The sequence below is a fragment of the Otolemur garnettii genome, unplaced genomic scaffold (genome assembly GCF_000181295.1).
Source record: "Otolemur garnettii isolate 467f Iridium unplaced genomic scaffold, OtoGar3 scaffold00074, whole genome shotgun sequence".
In the NCBI taxonomy this organism is placed as follows: domain Eukaryota; kingdom Metazoa; phylum Chordata; class Mammalia; order Primates; family Galagidae; genus Otolemur; species Otolemur garnettii.
The window spans coordinates 5,752,874-5,770,909 of record NW_003852469.1 but is presented as its reverse complement, the minus strand read 5'-3'; the positions used below and the strand labels follow the sequence as shown (position 1 = coordinate 5,770,909).

General features: G+C 47.6%; 1 protein-coding gene across 1 annotated transcript; it reads right to left on the bottom strand.

The window, feature by feature from the left end:
- Positions 1–11,913: 11,913 nt before the first annotated feature.
- Positions 11,914–16,111, bottom strand: NKX2-6 (NK2 homeobox 6). Its single transcript, XM_003793962.2, has 2 exons — positions 15,742–16,111; positions 11,914–12,536 (listed from the first exon to the last, which is right to left on the bottom strand). Exons 1-2 carry the CDS (start codon positions 16,019–16,021, stop codon positions 11,914–11,916), a joined length of 903 nt encoding a protein of 300 aa, XP_003794010.1. The 5' UTR covers positions 16,022–16,111.
- Positions 16,112–18,036: the final 1,925 nt, after the last annotated feature.

The following is an 18,036-nucleotide window of genomic DNA, read 5'->3' as shown; positions in this document are numbered from 1 at the left end:
AGTCCTTCTCCTCTTACTTCCCTTCTGTGTCACCTCCTAGATGCCACAGTTGCAGTTCTGGGAGCAAGCCAACCACCGCATGGCAGCCTGGCCCACCCCTCCCTATGGATAAGGCATTTAGAGTCAGGAGGATGTCACTCCACAGGGCAGGGGAGCCCAGAGGCCCCACAGTGGCACTGTCTTCTCTGGTTTCAGTCCCCTCCACCTTAAGCCTCTCTGCTATTCAGCTGTGTGGGCCAGGAAATTGCCTGGGAATTTTTGCTCAAGCTGGTTTGAGTTGGGTTCCTGTTACTTACACCCCAGAAGTCTCATTGATAACAGCTGGTTTAACCAATTCCATTTTCTCCAAGACAAAGGTGAAACCAGAAGAGATAAAGTAACTCACCCTCCATCACCATACTGGTCATGTACGGGTTGAGCTAAGTTAGAATCCAGTGAACTCAATGAGGTCCCCAACTCGGGAACAGTTAGGAACAGTTCAACGTTAAGGGGTTGATTAAATCACGGTCCCTTCCACGTGTTTGAGAGACTGGACAGAGTTAAGGAAATCAGAGTCTCAGACTAATCTATTAGTGATATTTGCTTCATCAGCCTTTCAGGGTTAGTTTCTAAACACAGTTTCATTTCATTTTATTTATGTATTATTATCATTTTTTTTTTTTTTTGCAGTTTTTGGCTGGGGCTAGGTTTGAACCCGCCATCTCCAATATATGAGGCTGGCGCCCTACTCCTTTGAGCCACAGGCACTGCCCTCATTTTATTTTTTTTAATTTCAGATTGATATAAGGGTACAGATGATTAGGTTACATTGTTTATGTTTGTTAGGTAACATCCAAGTTGTAGTTGAGTCCTCACCAAGGAGGTATGCCATCCCTCTACATTGTACCCATTAGATGGGACCTTCCTGAACACAGTTAGAGTTTAGATACAGAAGTTAAACCCTGGACAGAGGATTTATAAACAGGGTTAGTGGGTTTATATCCTGACTCTCAGTTACAAACTGGGTGACCTAGGATAAGTCCCTTGGCTTCCCTAGTTTCTTCAGCTGTGTGATAATATTTTCTTATATGGCAATTCAGTGAGACAGTATTTGTGGAGGACATTTGTGCATTGTACGGCACTCTAGCAATCGCAGCCACCAGCACCACCCACTGCCAACAACAGCTGGTGTCTGTGGAGCCTTAATCTTCAATGTCTTCCATTCATTTCCAGCTGTCAGTATCCAGACAGGAAGATAAAAGGCTTAACCTGCAAAAGAAACCTAAAGTATTGCACAAAGTCACATGCAAAGGCTTTAGTGGAAGCTCAAGGAATTTGGGAGAGTTCCCTCTTTCCCATAGCGGGGAAACTGGAGGCAATGGTGTCCCCTTGTGGGACATTTAAGTTCTGCAAGCAGTGGCTGCTGGTTGCTCCACGGGGACTGTTGTCTCCAACACAGATGTTCTTGGCATATATTATACATGTCGTGATACTTGTATGTCATGAGTTTATAGGATTGGTTTTGAATGTGGACACCCTGGATGGAGATCAGAGTCCAGGGGTGTCTCTAAGATCTTGTCATCTCAAACATTGGAAGGTGCTCTTTGGGCCAGGCTGTTCCCTTTGACTTACTCCCTCTGAGGCTGGGATGACAACCACAGGATCAGAAAGGGACCACAGTGAGTCAGAAAGCAGATGCTGGGTGCTGAATCAGCTTTGGCAGTTAAGTGACAGTAAAGAGCAGCAGCCTGTGATGGTTATGAAAAGGCCCCAGAATATGATGAAAAGCAGATGGACTTTGCAGCCTTGGCTTCCAACTCTACCCTCAGTAGTGGTGATTCTGCATAAGCTTCTTAATCTCTCTGAGCCTCAGCCTCCTAATCTGGGAACTTACTGGGCTCCACTGAACCGCAGCATTTAGATAGAGATCATGACCATTAAATGGTATAATGTATGTCAAGGACTCCGCCTGAAGTATGGGCTTAATTAGCTTTGCTTTTCTCTACCTAGGGTTAGGTACCTCTTCAGTCTAATTCCTCAGTGCTTCTCCAATGGCTCAGCCCAACTGTAAATATATAAATATTCATGAGATTCTCATTGCCTGTCTGTACTGCCCTGTTATGAGCAAGAAAGTGGATGAAGGGAGAGGTAGAAAGACAACTGACAAGGAGTGGTGAGAAGGTAGAACAGCTAGAGCTTCAAATGCATCTGATTAACATGACTGCTTTGGATTAATAGTTGGGTCTCCCAAACCTGGCCATTTGCATCTCCCATGACCCAGAATTTCCATAGCTAGTACATGTTGACCAGAAATTGTGCTTATAGATTCACCAAAGACATGCAGAGGAATGTTCCTGGCAGTAATAATGATAATAGCCCCAAACTAGAAACAGCCCAAATACCCATCCCTAGTAAAATAGGTAAATCCATTGTGGTGTATTCATACAGTGGAAAACTCTAGTGGGAAGCAATGAGAATGAATGACCTGTAGCTACTCACAGCAAAGGAAAGTGGAGGGAGCCAGACAGAAAGTGTATACCCCATATGATTCCATTTATATGATTACACAATACGATTCTAGTTCTGTTTACTTTTGCCTGTTTTAAGAACAGGCAGAACTAATCTATGGTGTTAGAAGTCAAGACAGTAGTTTGCTTTGGTGGGTGGTGATGGCAAAGGAGGTATCAGAGAGTTTCTGGGGAGGATTTTTTTTTTTTTTTTGCAATTTTTGGCTGGGGTTGGGTTTGAACCCTCCACCTCTGGCATATGGGGTCGGATGGATGGGGGACCGTATGGGAGAGGATTTTAATGTTGCGATTCATGATACGAGTGGGAAGTTCGTTCTGTGTAATTTCATCTGGTGCCTGTGCATTATGTATGTACCTTTCTCTGGGTATATTATACTTCAGTAAAAATTAAAAAAAAATAAATAAAATTGGCCCCAAGTGATTTCTTTCATCAAGTGTCTTATTGAGAAGAAATTAAGAAAATTACTAACTACTATCCAAGAGTGAAATCTGTGCTACAGCAGGGAACAAGCCACGGACTGTTAGAGTTTGGTAAACCCTAGACACAGTCGTGGCCTGGGTAGCTCAGGGAAGATGTACTTAAGGATGTGGCAGTGGAGCTGGGCCTCAGAAACGGAAAGGAAGACATGCCTGCTGTGTTCCTGAGAGCCAGAGGATGTGCCAGAGAAAGCAGACAGGAATCTGGCAGGAAATGAGATGGAACGTAGGGAAGAGTAAGATTGCGGAGGCTCTTGTGTGTTTGGTAAAAGAATGTGGACTAAGTTTTGAAAATTTCTTCATATATACACACGTACAGACACAGATTATATATATGTGTTTGTTTATTATTATTATTATATTTATTATTATTATTTATAGACAGAATTTCACTGTTTCCCAGGCTGGTCTTGAACTCCTGGCCTCAAGTGATTCTCGTACCTTGGCCTCCCAAAATACTAGGATTACAGGTGCGAGCTACCATGCATGGCCTATATATACATACATACATACATACATATATATATGTATATATAAATTTACATATTTTAAAATCTTATAGAAGCATGAGAAATGGATTGGAGAGAAAAGAGCAAAGGCAGGAATACCAGTTAGGAGACTACTGTACATGGCCAAGTGAGAGATGATGACCTGAGCAAAGAGAGTAGCAGTGGGAACCTAAAACAGGGCAGAGAGGAGAGAGGGAAGGAGGCCACTGGGGTTTCTGCCTGGGTTACAGACAGGATGGAGAAGCACTCACAAGAGAGGGGATATAGAAAGTACAGCAGGTCTGGGGAGAAGTGATTTCAATTGAGTTGTCTTTTCAATATGTCCAGAAAGTAGCAGTAATTCAATCTGGGGCTGTGAGTGTGGGATTTGGGAGTTATTTGCTTAGAAATGGGAATAAAGTCTTCAGATGAGAGCAGCTGGGGACAAGGTGAAAGTCATAACCATAGACGTATCCAGACTGCAGCCTCCCATGTTGCCTCATCCAGTCCTTGGTTCCCACGCGCATTTTTCTCCGTGTTCCTCTCTGCATCCTCTGAGTAGACTCCCTGTCCTTCCACCCATCCACACTGTTTGTCCTTCCAAGGGGCTTGTCTCCGGCCCTTTCTCTTTGGTATTTTCCCATTGAAGTGATCTTCCAATTATCTGCCTATGTCCTCCATTAGTTGAGATATATGTTTAACTGCTGTAACAAAGGCCAAGAAAACAGTGGTCTTAATAAGATAAAAGTGTATTTTCCTATCATATGATAATTGGAGTATAAGCAGAGCAAAGCTGGTATGGTGGTTCCACAGTGTTAGGGACCTAGGGTTCTTCCACCCTGTTGCTCTGTCTTAAACTAAGGTAGCTGCTGTTGCTCCCACCATTTCATCTGTGTTCCAGCCAGCAGCAGGAGGAGAAGGGAAGTGGAGGCTATGTCCTGGAAGGTGCCCTCATCACTTTTAATACATCTTTTTGCCCAAACTTCCTCACTTGGCTACTCTAGCTTCAGAGGAGTCTAAGAAATGCAATCTTTTTAAAACATTTATTTTGGATTAATATAAGGGTATATACAATTATGTTATATTGTTTGCATCTGTTAGGAAGACTCCACGTGGTAGTCGAGCCTTTCACCCAGGATGTGTGCCATTTACCCCCCCCCCACATTGTACCTGTTAGGTGGGATCTAATTAAGCCCCTTCTCTCTTCCTCCTTCTTGAATTTAATTATGTTTTTCTCCTCATGTGGGCCTGTGGTTGTTCTTGTTCATCTATTAAAATTAGTATTGAGTACATGGAATGCTTTCTTTTCCATTCTTGAGATACTTTATTAAGTTGAATGTTCTTCACTCCATCCAGGTAAATACAGAAGATATCACATCTCCACCTTTCTTTATGGCTGAATAATATTCCATGTTTTACCTATACCACAATTTATTAATCCATTCATGTGTTGATGGGCACTTGTGGTGTTTCCATGTCTTTGCAACTGGGACTTGAGCTGCTATAAACATTTAAATGCCCTTATGGTAAAATGATATTTTTCCTTCTAAAATGATTTTTACCTATGTAGCAATGGGATTATAGGATCAAATGGAAGGTCTCCTTTTAGCTCTCTGGGGATGCTCCATACTTCTTTCAAAAAGTCTTTATTATTTGCAATTCACCAACTAAGTGTTCCCTTCTCTTGGTGCCCACACTGGCATCTACAGCTTTGGGACTTTGGATGTGGGCTATTCTCGCTGGGGTTACGTGATATCTCAAGGTGGTTTTGATTAGCAAGTAAATGCAATCTTTAGCTGGAAGACCATGTACTTAACTAAAACGTTAGGATTCAATTACTACAGCAAAAGGGGGATATAGATATTGGAAGATAGCTAGATGTGTCTGCCATGTCTCCTGTTAGGAATAAGCACCTTCAGGGTAGGAATCATAATGTAGTAATTCAACTAACTGAAGGAACAGTTGACCCTGGTCAGATTAAATTGTTCCCTTACCTGTGCTCTCACGTAACACGCTTGTAATATGCCTTTTCTAACTTTTCCTGTAGCATAATCGGCTGTAGAGGTGCTGTCTCACCTGCTACTTTGTATTTGTGAGAACAGGACTCTCTATGTGTCCACGTGTTTCTCTCCCCTTTCTAGAGCATTGAAGAGAGATTTACACTTACTAGTAGATCTCTCATAAATATTTGTAATAATACCCATATCCCTTCATAATGCTCAGCCTTATCGTCCTTGGTACTTGCCAGTTAAAATTAAATCTATGCACAGCAGAATGGCTGGAGGAATCAAAAAAGGAGCATCCTTTTTCTTCATAGTTGAATTTTTCCCCATAGCCATGACCACTGGCTGACAGAAATTCATAGGTGCCCTGTTATCAGGGCTTAGACAAACCCCGCCAGAAGCTAGACCCCTATCCGCATAGAGAATTGGTTTCTTCCAGAGGATATGACGACCAAGGAGCCAGCTCAGAGCCTGGGTCTTTAACAAAAACAGTGTGGATTATGCAAGGAAGCCAAATGACAGCCATTCACTTGTTTGATCATTTAATAGATCAACAAATAGTTTGGGCTCCTACTCTGTGACAGGTGTAAGGTACATTGAAAATACACAGGACAGACATGGCGCGGATCGTTTAGAAAGGATGACAGACAAGGAGCGTCACTGCATTGTAATTGGGGCATCCAAGGTGCTCCAGGAGCATAGCCAAGGGGGTCTGATCCAATCTGGGCATCAAAACAGGTTTCCCATAGGGACGGTCCATGAGGCGGGTGGTGGGGGGGCCGGTGCTCAGGGATGATTGGAGACAGAAGCCATGAAGAGAACGGCTCCTTTTTGGACCACTGAATTCCTCGCTTAGGATTCCAATCCTGGACCCCCGGGTTTCAGGGTTTCAGGCAATTAAACAGGGCTGGTGACAGGAGCAGGTGGGAGTCATTGAGGCACAGATATGGAGGAGGCGGATTTGACTGAGACCAGCTTTTGAGGACAGCCCCATAGGGACTGAGTTAGAAAGCGCTCTGAGATTTGTGGTCAGGGCTCATGGCTGCTGGGCATATCTTTGCTTTTCTTACAGTGGAATCTGGACTGTGTCACTAAGACTACACCTTTCCTTTGGGTCGAAGGGGGGAGAGAGGTCGCTAGAGTTTAATTGGAAAGACAGCAAGGAAGGCAGAGTGACTTCCCACGAAGCTCTCCCTCTCCCTTCTGCGGGGTGGTGGGGTGGGTAGAACTGAGATGGGGAAATAGCTCAAGGTCCAGATGTCCCTACTTGCAAAGAGTTGGCCATTTGAAAGCGTGAATCAGTGTCCCCAGGGGTTCAAAGTGCAAAGGGAAAAACAGACAGAAACGGGCAAAGAGAATGCAAAAATCAGAGTCTTCAGATACTCTATTTGCCCACAGGCATCAGAAGATGTTCCAGTCTCTCCCTCCTGTCCCCCACCTGATCTGGCCTCTTGCTTTGTATTTGTTACTTTCCAGCAGGCTTCTACCCCTCTTATGCATTTTTACTAGGGCATAAAAGAAAGAGTGTCACTTGACAGTCACTAGATTTGTGTGAGGGTTTGACTCCTTGCTGAGTGTTCAGTGGAAGGAACTCACAGCCAGTGGACTGAGGGTCTGGGATCTAGTCCCAGTTCTGTCACTAACTTACAGTGTTGCCATCACCTTTCTGACCCTCTCATCTTCCTACATGGATGGGAGCAGTAATAGACTCTGCCTCAGATGGGTGTTGAGTACAGAATGAAATCATATAATCGTTCCAAGGCTATACCAGTGCAAGGCTGCCATTTGTTATATAGCTAGAAATCTATCGGGATGAATCCTTCCCCCACCAAGTCACAAGTGCAAGAGAGCCCCGGGACACATTCCAGCTATGGAACACAGGCTTTGTTACAGTCCCCAGCTGGACACTCCCTGCATTTTCAGCACATGCATCAGTGAGGTACATGCATTCAGTGGGACATGATGTAACAGTGAAAATGAACAAAATAAAGCTACAAGTAACAGCATGACCACATCTCACAAACATCAAATTGAATAAAAGAAGGAAGTCAGAGAAGAATATGTATCATATGATTCTACTTGCAGAACTTTCAAAGTCAGGCAAAATTAAATCACATTGTTAAGAGATGTATCCACATAGGTAAATGCATAAAAAGAAACTCGAACATTATTATCACGGAAGTCAGAATAGCTGTATCTCCTTTGAGTGAAGACGATGGAGAAATGGGTTTGAATTTTGGGAGGGGTATGGGAAGAATGGCGGTTGGTAGGTTGGCACCCTGTCTTTCTTATCTTGAGGGGAGTCCTATCTTTGTTCATTTTACAGGAATTCTTTGAATTGTACATAGATGTTTTATGTAGTCTTCTGAATATGTGAGCAATCTTATAATTTTAAAAATTAAAAGTGTCTGATATTAACAGGGAGCTGCCCTAAATGAAACTAGTAGCCTTAGAGATCCATCTTCTCCATTTTAGAGAGGCCGAGACGCAAACACAGAGAGGTTAGGAGCCTTACTCAAGGTCACAGAGTGTGTTCTTAGTTGAACTGGGACTAAAACAAGACATTTCCTAACTCAGGGCTCTTCCACCACCTTGAAGTCTCTGGCAAGGCCTCTTCCTTAGGAGAAGACAAAGGTGGGGAACGGTTGTTAAGCCTAGGAGTTTCTGTGAGAAAGAAAAAGGACCAGTTGTCAAGCTTGTATAATAATAATAAGCTAGCATAAACACTGATGATTTTCCATACTTTTCAAATGGAATTTAAAAGGATTTAAATATGGCCCCAATCATAATGATGTTTATCATAATAACGATAAATAACATTACAAAAAACAAATACCAGGAGTTTCCAGTGAGTCTGTGATCTAGAGTTAGACTCGTGTTCCATCTGATTAGCAGATGGTGTGGGGATGGAGCTGGCTGGGAGCAGCTTGGTCTGGGAGAGGAAGGACAGGGAGCCAGGAAGTCTGCAATTTTATTGACTTATCCACCTGGCCTAGGTGAGACCCTTAGCCCTGGGACAGTCAGGAAAGGAACCTCTGCTATCTCTCTGAGAGCTTTTTTGTTTTGTTTAGAGGTTAATTACTTCCCATTTGGGGAACTTGTGAACATTAAGAGGTGACTGGAGTGACGGGACTGAACGAGGCAGATAAGAGGCTGATTGCTTACAGAGGAGCTCCTTGGTAAAAGCCCTGCCAAGGATAAGCAGTTGTCGGTAAGATACACACAGAAAGGGGCAGCTTTCAGTGCAAAGGGGAGATCACAGAGATGGAAGACAGGCAGCTGGGGGTGGGCTTGACGAGCTGGGAGATGGATGCATTCTGAAGTAATCCTGACGGGCAGAGAGTGGGGAGATGGGGAAAGAGAATTTTCCTCCACTCTCTTTCCCTTTAGGAAATAAATCTTTGGTGTCATGTGAATCTCAAATGTCCTGTCACTGTGCTCTGAAGAAAAGCTCCTACGGATGGCACACAGACAAGGTTTTTGTTTATATTTAGTATCTTTATATATATAGTATCTGTATTTGTTATATACATACACATAGTATAGTGCGTATCTATACACATATATAAGGCCAGCCCAATATGATAAATGCCACAGCAATGTGTGGGAACATAACCAAAAATGTGGCAGACAAATGGAACATCTGAGGGTTTTGGGGTGTACATGTGAGTAGCATTCCCTCCCAGCTCCCACACCCTTTCAGTCAACTGAATGCAGTTTCCCAATTCCCAGCAGCACTTGAAATGAATCTCCAACCATTACTAAATACAATTCTGGCTTTGGCAGGTACCCATTTGCGAAGTCCAAGAGCTTTCCTGGAGCCCCTTGCAGTAGTAAAATGTCACGCCCACGCTGATCACCAGGCTTAACCACCCTACACTATGCTGCCTGCTCTGAGCACCCAGCTCTTAGAGGTTTTGCTTTCCTTCTAGAGCTAGCTTCATGTCTGTCCTATGTGACACGCAGCATATACCACCTTATATTTTTAGATATCTTCCTTGCGTTGATCTTTACTATCCTGTTAGATAATGCATTCCTTAAGGGCAGCAGGAATGTTCAGTGATGACTGAGTTACTACTGGTGATTGAACTCAGCCCCTTCTTCCCTGTTCACCTGGAGCCTTGCCCACGACTGTCACTGATCTTTCTTTGCTTTTCTCTATGGTCACAAAGGTGTGGAGGGGACCTGGGAGTCATTCACTCTCCCTAATTCAGGAGGCAAGGGCTATTCCGTACATCACAGGTCTAGTAACTTCTATACTTTTCTATATTTGAGGGAGATGCGAGGGTGAGGGAAAGAATATTTATTAATCTCCTGTTCTGTGCCAAGTACTTTGTCCATCCATTCTACAATGACCTACATTTCTGGGGGTGCAGATCTTACCCACACCCACACGATTTTTAAAAAGTAACATACAGCATTTTAGAATCTGATATGAGAAAAATTTAATAAAACCCTGAAGGCCAGACAGATCATGACTCTGTGGCAACAGAGTGGCCAACATTGAACTGAAACTCACTGCCGTGATTCTAAGACCGGTGTCTAACTTCCCGTCTTGTAAGAAGTAATTTCCAAAGTGAAAGAATGGTAACACTATTTGACAATTCTATCATGATGGAGATGTTAACTGTGATCTCTGTTTTTTCCTCTGTATTGTTGACCAAAGAGTACTTACTGAGATTTCCAAATGTCAACTACACATACTCACGTTTTATTTTTTGAGACAGAGTCTCACTTAAAACCCTCGGTAGAGTGCCGTGGCGTTGCAGCTCACGGCAACCTCCAAATCCTTGGGCTTAGGCAATTTTCTTTCCTCAGCCTCCCCAGTAGCTGGGATTACAGACACCCAGCTATTTTTTGTTGTTAAAGATTGGCCGGGGCTGGGTTTGAACCCCCCACCCTTGGTAAGGCCAACCTTACCCACTGAGCCACAGGCATTGCCCCATACTCAAGTTTTAATCGTAGGGGCACAACACTATAATTTGAAAGCTTCTGTGAAGTTCTAAATACACTCTTATTAGCAGTGAAAACTGAATAATAAAACCAAGGCAAGCCAAAAGGAAAGGAAATGGAAGGAGATAGTAAGAAAAAAAAAAAACAATAACTTTCTTTAAAGTTTAAGCATTTACATTTTAGGAGACGTACGCTATCAGTACTCATAGTTCACAACATGTTCAGAAATGAGAAAATTCAGGAGCAGCACATTTTATTTAAACATGAGAATTTATTAGATAAGAGAATTTAACCTTTGCTGTGTCAGTGGTCTGGGGCTGGGGGATGAAGAATCAGAGTTTCCGTTGTCTACAAAACATAATCCAAGAGCAAAAAGATGGATTTTCTTACTAAATTTCTTCTGCCAGAGACAAATTTTCTATTAGATCCCGTGTCTTTATCAGTAAAATGAGTTTGTTTACACTCTCCAATTTACATGACCTCAAACATATTGGGGATGGAGCGAGCAAAATTTCGTAATTTTAGGAACCCTAAGGTGAGGGTTTCTGTCCATCTTTTTGGGACTTACGGCCACGTAGGAGCTTCCTTTCCTGATGGAATTTAGAAGCCAACCATAGTCCAAAATAAAAGTACCAAGAGGAGGAGGAGAGTGTAAAAAGAGAAATTAGCTAACCTACCTGCAGTGTTGAATCAGTCCTTAGAACTTCTGCGTTTCATTTTTATTTTAATCGGAAGTTGTTTGGAGGTAACGGAGGAAATAGGTTCTAACAGCGTGCACACACCTCACACACGCGCAAGCACACACCACACACGCGCGAGCACACACCACGCACGCGCCAGCACACCCACACAAACTCAGCGAATTTATTCGAGATTCTGTGCTGTACATACGACAGTGAGCGGGGAACAGGAATGGAGAAGCTACTTTCCTCAGGGCAGGATAATGGAGTCCCCAGGAGCCCAGCCCTTGGAGCAATGGTTAAACCTCATAGGAGGTCCCTCTCCGTGAACCTTGGGCATCTTCTCTCTTCGCGGCTCTCAGTTCCTTGCCCGGCTCCTCTACTCTCCTCTTTTTTCAAACCCTGGTGCCATTAATTGAAGGACAAAGGCCCTGCGGACCTCCACTTCCCATCTACATCCCAGTGCCCCAGGCTGTTGCATACAAATTAAAGAGCCTGGTGGGTCCCTGCAGTTCAGGCTCCCAAAGCCACCCGTCTCTCTTTGCTGCTCCAACACCCCAAACTGGCAGCCGCCCTGGGTTTTCTTCCCACCCTATGCTGCTTGATGGGCGGCTGGCAGAAGTCCCCTGTTCCATCTCCTGGGGGGAAGAACGTCCCCACGGCCTTCGGCTGGATGGCTCCTCGCTTGCAGTTCGCACGGGGACAAGTGTCGGTGGGTCGCAGCCCTCATCCAGGCAAGGACTCTCAGACGAAGGGGCGGTGACGGAGCACCTGGCCCTGGTGGGCATAGCTGGGTGGAGGCGCCTCACCAGGCCCTGACACCCTGCAGAGTGGCAGCCAGATGGTCCTGTGGGGTGGCGTTTGGGCCACCGGGGCCGAGGCCTGCGCTGGCCAGTAGTGTGGGTGCCATGGGGCCCGAGGGCGCGCCCGCGCAGCCATCACCGTAGCTCACGCCGTAGGGGCCGCCGGGGTAGCCGCCGCAGCAAGAATAGGGCAACACCGGGGCGCCGTAGGGGCCGGGGAAGGCGGGCGCGCCCGGGCTCAGGCAGGGTTTACCATCGCGCACCAGCACGGGCACCGCTACCCGGCGTGGCGCTAGAGGGTGGTGGCCGGCCAGTTCCAGCGACTTGTCCTGGCGCTGCCTCTTGCACTTATAGCGCCGGTTCTGGAACCAGATCTTGACCTGCGTGGACGTGAGCTGCAGCGCGCTGGCCAGGTGCTCGCGCTCGGGCGCCGACAGGTACCGCTGCTGCTTGAAGCGCCGCTCCAGGGCCAGCACCTGCGCCTGCGAAAAGAGCACTCGCGGCTTCCGCCGCTGCCGCACCCTGGGCTGCTCCGGGCTGCCACCATGCTCCCTGTCGCCAACGCCGCGCTCCAGTACCCTGGTCCGCCCGCTGAGGTGCGTGGTCCCCATGCTCAGGCCAGGCTCTATAGGAACAGGAAGGAACATCATCAGTGCCCAGCCTGAGGGCTCATGTGAGCAGTGCTTACGTGTTTTCAAGAGGCCCCCACTCGCTCCGGGATCTTCACTCCACAAAGCTTTCTCCTCCCTCCTGGGACGGCTGAACCTCGTCCCAGGCTCCTTTCCTCCAAGCTTGTGACTATTGTGTCCGCAGGAACATAAATTGTGACACTCTATGCTCCTCTCTGTACACACTATTTTCTAAAAAAAATAGACTTTTTTTGTTTTTGGAGACAGACTCTCACTGTGTGGCTCTGGGTAGAGTTTCCTGGCATCATAGCAACATCAAACTCCGGGGCTCAAGCGATCCTGTTGCCTCAGCCTTCCCAATAGCTAGTTCTACTGGTGTTCCTCGCCAAACAGTCTAGTTTTTCTATTTTTAGTAGAGGGGAAGTCTCACTCTTGCTCAGACTGGTCTCTGAACTCTATCCACCTTCCAAAGTGCTAGGATTACAGGCACGACCACCACCCCTAAGCTGTCCAAAAGGTAGACTTTTCATCAAGAGTCTAAGGCAGCTCCATTATTTTTTTAGAATGTGTGTGCAAGGTGGTTCAGTTTGGGAGAGCGTTTGCTGTGAAGATCAGCGTGGGCATGTAGTTCTATCAGATTGGGGCAGAATTTTGGCCATTCTTGGAAGTAAAGAGAAGAAAAGAAGGAGGAGGAGGAAGAAGAGGAAAGGGAGAAAGCCAAGTTTCAAGAAAGTTGGAACTCAATGACACTCTCTCCTTCCAGTCTGCCTCTGCAGCCCTGCAGCATGGTATGGAACTCCGCTCAAAGCCCAGCAGCTGGTTTCTTGAGTTTCTCGTTACCTAACTTCTGCACAACCCTTGTCTTTGTGGTCATCAAGTACTCTTCCAGCACCAGGGACTCCTCCCAACTTCATGATCCAAACTGGCAAAAAATGATAACAACAAAACAAAATATTTCCTGGTTCCTGATTTTTGGCTTGGAAATAGATAAATGAAGTTGAGGTCCACACTGGTTTTTTAAAAAGCAGCCTTCCGTAGCACAGTAGTTACGGTGCCAGCCACATACACCGAGGCTGGTGGGGTTGAACTTGGCCTGGACCCGCTAAACAACAATGACAACCGCAGCAAAAATAGCTGGGCCTTGTGGCGGGTGCCGGCAGTCCCAGCTACCTGGGAGGCTGAGGCAAGAGAATCGCTTAAGCCCAAGAGTTGGAGGTTGCTTTGAGCTATGATGGTACAGCATTCTACCAAGGCAACAAAATGAAACTCTGTCTAAAAAAAAAAAAAAAAAGAATGGATTTGTGTTTAAAGGACCGTAATTTTCTTTTTGTTCAGTCCTCTTTCTCCCAAGTGACTCCTGATGGCAGAAACCAGGCCTGAAACCCAACAAGGTGCAGCCTTTTCTTCCATTATTCTCACCTCTCTCTGGTCTGGGCCTAAGCTCTGTTTTATCCCTAAGGTTTGGGAGAAAGGAACCGCAGAATTTTAAGGGAAACTCAACCCAGGAGAAAACCAGGAGCATGGAGGGGGTTCGGGTACTCAGTGGGGTGGGGCAGGACACTCCTAATTAGAGCCCTTGTGGACTGGAACCCTACTTCTTCCCTAGAGACCCTGGAATAATCTGGGGGGAGGGATGGAACTGTTTGTATTTATAACTGGAAGAAAGCAACACTTCCTTCAAAGATGCCTGCACTTAGAGAAATTAAGGCCCTCTCCTCGAAAAGAGGAAAAATACTGACTAGGTCTTGGTTTCTTAGCACCTTGCAAAGAACAGCCCACCTTCAGTGGTGGTTTGTGTAGAGCAGGACCACATTTGAAAGTCACTGACCCCTTGGGCTGAAGAAATACAAGACACGGAGGAAAGTACCAGCATCCTGGCCCTCCAGGCCCCTTTGAAGGTGGGCCCTTCAGCCCACCCTCCTTGAAGGCAGGGTAAGTTGGCTGGGGGCCATGAGGCCAGAAAGGTCCCTCTTTGCTGCTGAGTGCTACCAGGGCCCTGGGCTCAGTGTCTGGACACGGGCACTGTCCTTCCTCGGCTTCCAGCAGCAGCAGAAGAGAGGTGGCTGCCCCTGGTTTGGTTTTCACTGGAGGGAGAAGGCTTGACTTGCCTTTGGCTGCGAGGCAAGAAGCAATGGTGGTCCTAGGAGTGTGACCCTTTGTCAGTAAAGCCAAAATGGTTGTCGTTGGCTGAGCAGGCTGAGGTTTTAGTGTTTGGAGTCTCCTACAGAAGACCCACCATCTCCTTTGTGAACACAGCAAAGTTGATGCTCTCCAAGCTTCGGGAGTTAGTGAATAACCAGCCTGCATGTTAGCGAATAACTGCGATGGAGCCTCTAAGTTATTTGATTCGTTTTCCCCTGCAATGGAGACACCATGGGACGCTGAAAATGCCCACCTCCGTGCAGAGGGTTGGCAAGAGGAAGGTGCTTTTTCTTTCCTCAGAATATCCAGCCTGTCTTGCCCAAGCCTCCCAAGTTCTCAGAGCAGCCCCTTCTCTTCTTGAGGGCTGGACTCAGGGGCCAGAACCTCCGAGACCAGAACCGCCCCTCGGGCCAGCGAGATCCCTCTGCGTCTGGCACACTCCCCAGACGCTATGAATAGGCACCAGCGCCCTCAGGGCTTTCCACTTCCGGGGACTCAAGCGCTCTCAGTCCCCAGCTCCCGTTTTTCAGACGAGATATCAGTGCAGAGCTGGGGAGGGACAAAGAGCTGACCAGGCCGCCCAGACAGCCCCGGGAAAGGGCCGGGTCAACATGGACGTCAGCGCGGAGGACAGCTTACCGGTGTTGATGGCTACTGATTTTTTGTAGACGATTTGGAGTAGGGAGAGACTAGGAGACAGCAGGGAAGGGGGATATGATGGAGCACAGCTAAAGTCCGGTTTCACAGTGGAGATGCAAAGCTGGGGGTTCTGGGGACCGCGCGGTGAGCGGAGCGATGCGTGCGTGGGACGGCAGGGGCCGCGGTGGGCAGAGGCAACCCGTAAGTTCCAGGGCACATTTCCGTTAGCGACCCGGGAACCTCACTTGGTGTCGGGAGGGAGTGGAAGTGGGGGCGAAAGGCCTGACTTTTGACTCCTTAAATAAGGCACAACGGGGAGATCTCAGACCCTGGAGACTGGGAAATGAGTTTGCCCCCGCGCACTTATAACCACCTCCCGCAACTTTCCCCGCAGGAGGCGAGACCTGGGCGCTTACTCACGTGGCTCCTCCACCCTTTCCGAGTCCATCTCCGTATCCGCCTCACACGCACCCTCAGGCGGCTCCAATCCGTCTTCCTTTCTGTCGCCGCCGCCGCCACCACCAAGGGCGTTGTGAGTCTCTGACCTTTGGGGCTCTGAGTTCGTTCGCAGATACGGGCAGTCTTCCAGGTTCCCCCGCACTTCCCGGCGTGGCGAAGCCTCGGGGCCGCCCGGCTGGCGCTCTGGCCGCAGGATGTCCTGGACGGAGAAGGGGGTAGAGGCCACCGGGCTCAGCAGCATCCCAGAGGCGGAGGGGGCGGGGCCGAGCAGTTCCCGATCCCCGCGGAGAGCGGCTCCCTCAACGTCCAGTCTTATGGCTGCGGGCCCCACGGACAGAACCAAGCTTGGGACAGATACCCAGAGTCCAGGATCCCGCCTTGCTCTGGGCCATCCTGCGGGGTCGCGGGACCAGGGCTGGATGACAAGACCGCCGCACCCCATTGGTTCTCGCAGAAACCACGTGCTGATCCTGCACCTTCCTCCCCGAGTGTTTTCTTCCAGCGCCTTCTAACCCTCCCCACCCCCAGTCACCCTCCTGGATGGCTAGGTTTGCATTGACGGTTCTCAAAAGCAAAGAGGACGTGCTGATGGTGCTGCGCGCGGCTCCTGCCTGCGCCAATACGGTACAAACGGGAACTTCCGAGGTCAAACCCTGGTCCGCTGGGAACCACTCCCCAGCCCAGGAGGTGCGGGGCTGGGGGTGCAGTCCTCTCTGTGCAACCCGAGCTGGTCCATTCGCCCGGATTTAGCTCAACCCTCCACACAGGCGGCCCGGGAAAGCCGAGGTAGGGACACCTGGGTACCGGTGGGACGATCTTAGGGGCGCAGAGGCCGGACGCGGAGGACCGGCGAGTCTTGACTCTCCAGGGCCTGTATTGAGGTGGAAACGTCTCATTTTGCGCCCAGTTCCAAGTCTACGAACTCCAGATTCGTTCACTGCTTCCCAGAAGCGCCACTTCTGCCCTGGGAGCAAAGAAGGGGTGTGGGGCTACTTTCGGGGAGCTCTTGGCCTCCTGGAAGGCTTGGTGAGTGGTTGGGAGCAGGGAAGGCGAGTGATTCGCCAGCGCGAATGTGCCAGAGAGCGGCTCACCTGGTCTCCAAGGGCCTTCGCTTCCGCCCTTTCACCTTCCTCAAAGCTGATTGCTCCGAGTGTTCCTTGGTGAACAAACGCGGTTTTGACCAGCGTTGGGTGTCCAGGAGAACGCCTTGGTCACCAGAGGTGCCCAGTGAATGGAGGCAGTGCGGTGCAATGGTCAGGAACATTGAGGGGAGGGGAGCGGCAACAGATCCTGCCCTTGCTCTGGGACTTAAGCGTGGATTTTGGGGCAAAGCATTGACTTCGCTAAGCGCCACCTGCTCATCCTAGGATGAGTGAGAGAATTAAGTGAGGTACTGTGGAACTATCAACAGGTGGCCATTGCTGTTCTTACACAGGCTACATGGATGACGAAAACATGACTTAGTGTCATCAGCACAGAACCCAAGGGGTTTCTTAATTAAAAAAAATCAAAATGTAATCTTAGTAAGGTTCTTTTTGGGATTCCAGATCAAATGTTTCTTAAACATTCTTGTTCAAATTCAATGTTACAACAGCTCTTGGGGCGTTATTTCATGAAATCTAGTTAACCAAATTCATTTGCCCAGGTTAGTGGGTGAAAATTTTCCTGCAGGTGGGGCGGGGTGGCTCATGCCTGTAATCCTAACATGCTGGGAGGCTGGAAGCTGAGGCAGGTGGATTGCCTGAGCTCAGGAGGTGAGATCAGCCTGAGCAAGAGTGAGACCTGTCTTTACTAAAAATAAAAAAAACTAGCAGCAGTTGTGGTAGGCACCTGTAGTCCCAGCTATTTGGGAGGCTGAGACACAAGGATCGCTTGAGCCCAGGAGGTTAAGGTTGTCGTGAGCTGGATGACACCAGGGGCACTCTGCCCAGGACCACAGAGTGGAACTCTGTCTCAAAACAAACAACAACAAAAAAAATTCCTGCAAAAACTACTGCAAAATTTTCAGATAATTTGATCATTCAGCCACTGATATATATCTTATATATAATATGGTTTAATCTTTATATCAAAGCTGTATATCTCTCACAGCTTTTATCAGTGAGGAGTCCAGATCAGAGAGGGAAAGTAACTCACCAGGTAGTCCAGTCCTAAATGGAAGAGCATGCTGGGTGGGTGGCTTCTGGAAAAAACAATAAGCCTTCTTTCTCTTTCCTTTCATAATTCTTTTTGAAATAGACCTATTTTGCTCTCAGA

Coding starts and splice junctions, on each gene's coding strand:
- NKX2-6 (XM_003793962.2), bottom strand. CDS start 16,021: ATGCTGCTGAGCCCGGTGGCCTCTACCCCCTTCTCCGTCCAGGACATC. Junction 12,537..15,741: donor GGAAAGGGTGGAGGAGCCAC/GTGAGTAAGCGC, acceptor CTGTTCCTATAG/AGCCTGGCCTGAGCATGGGG.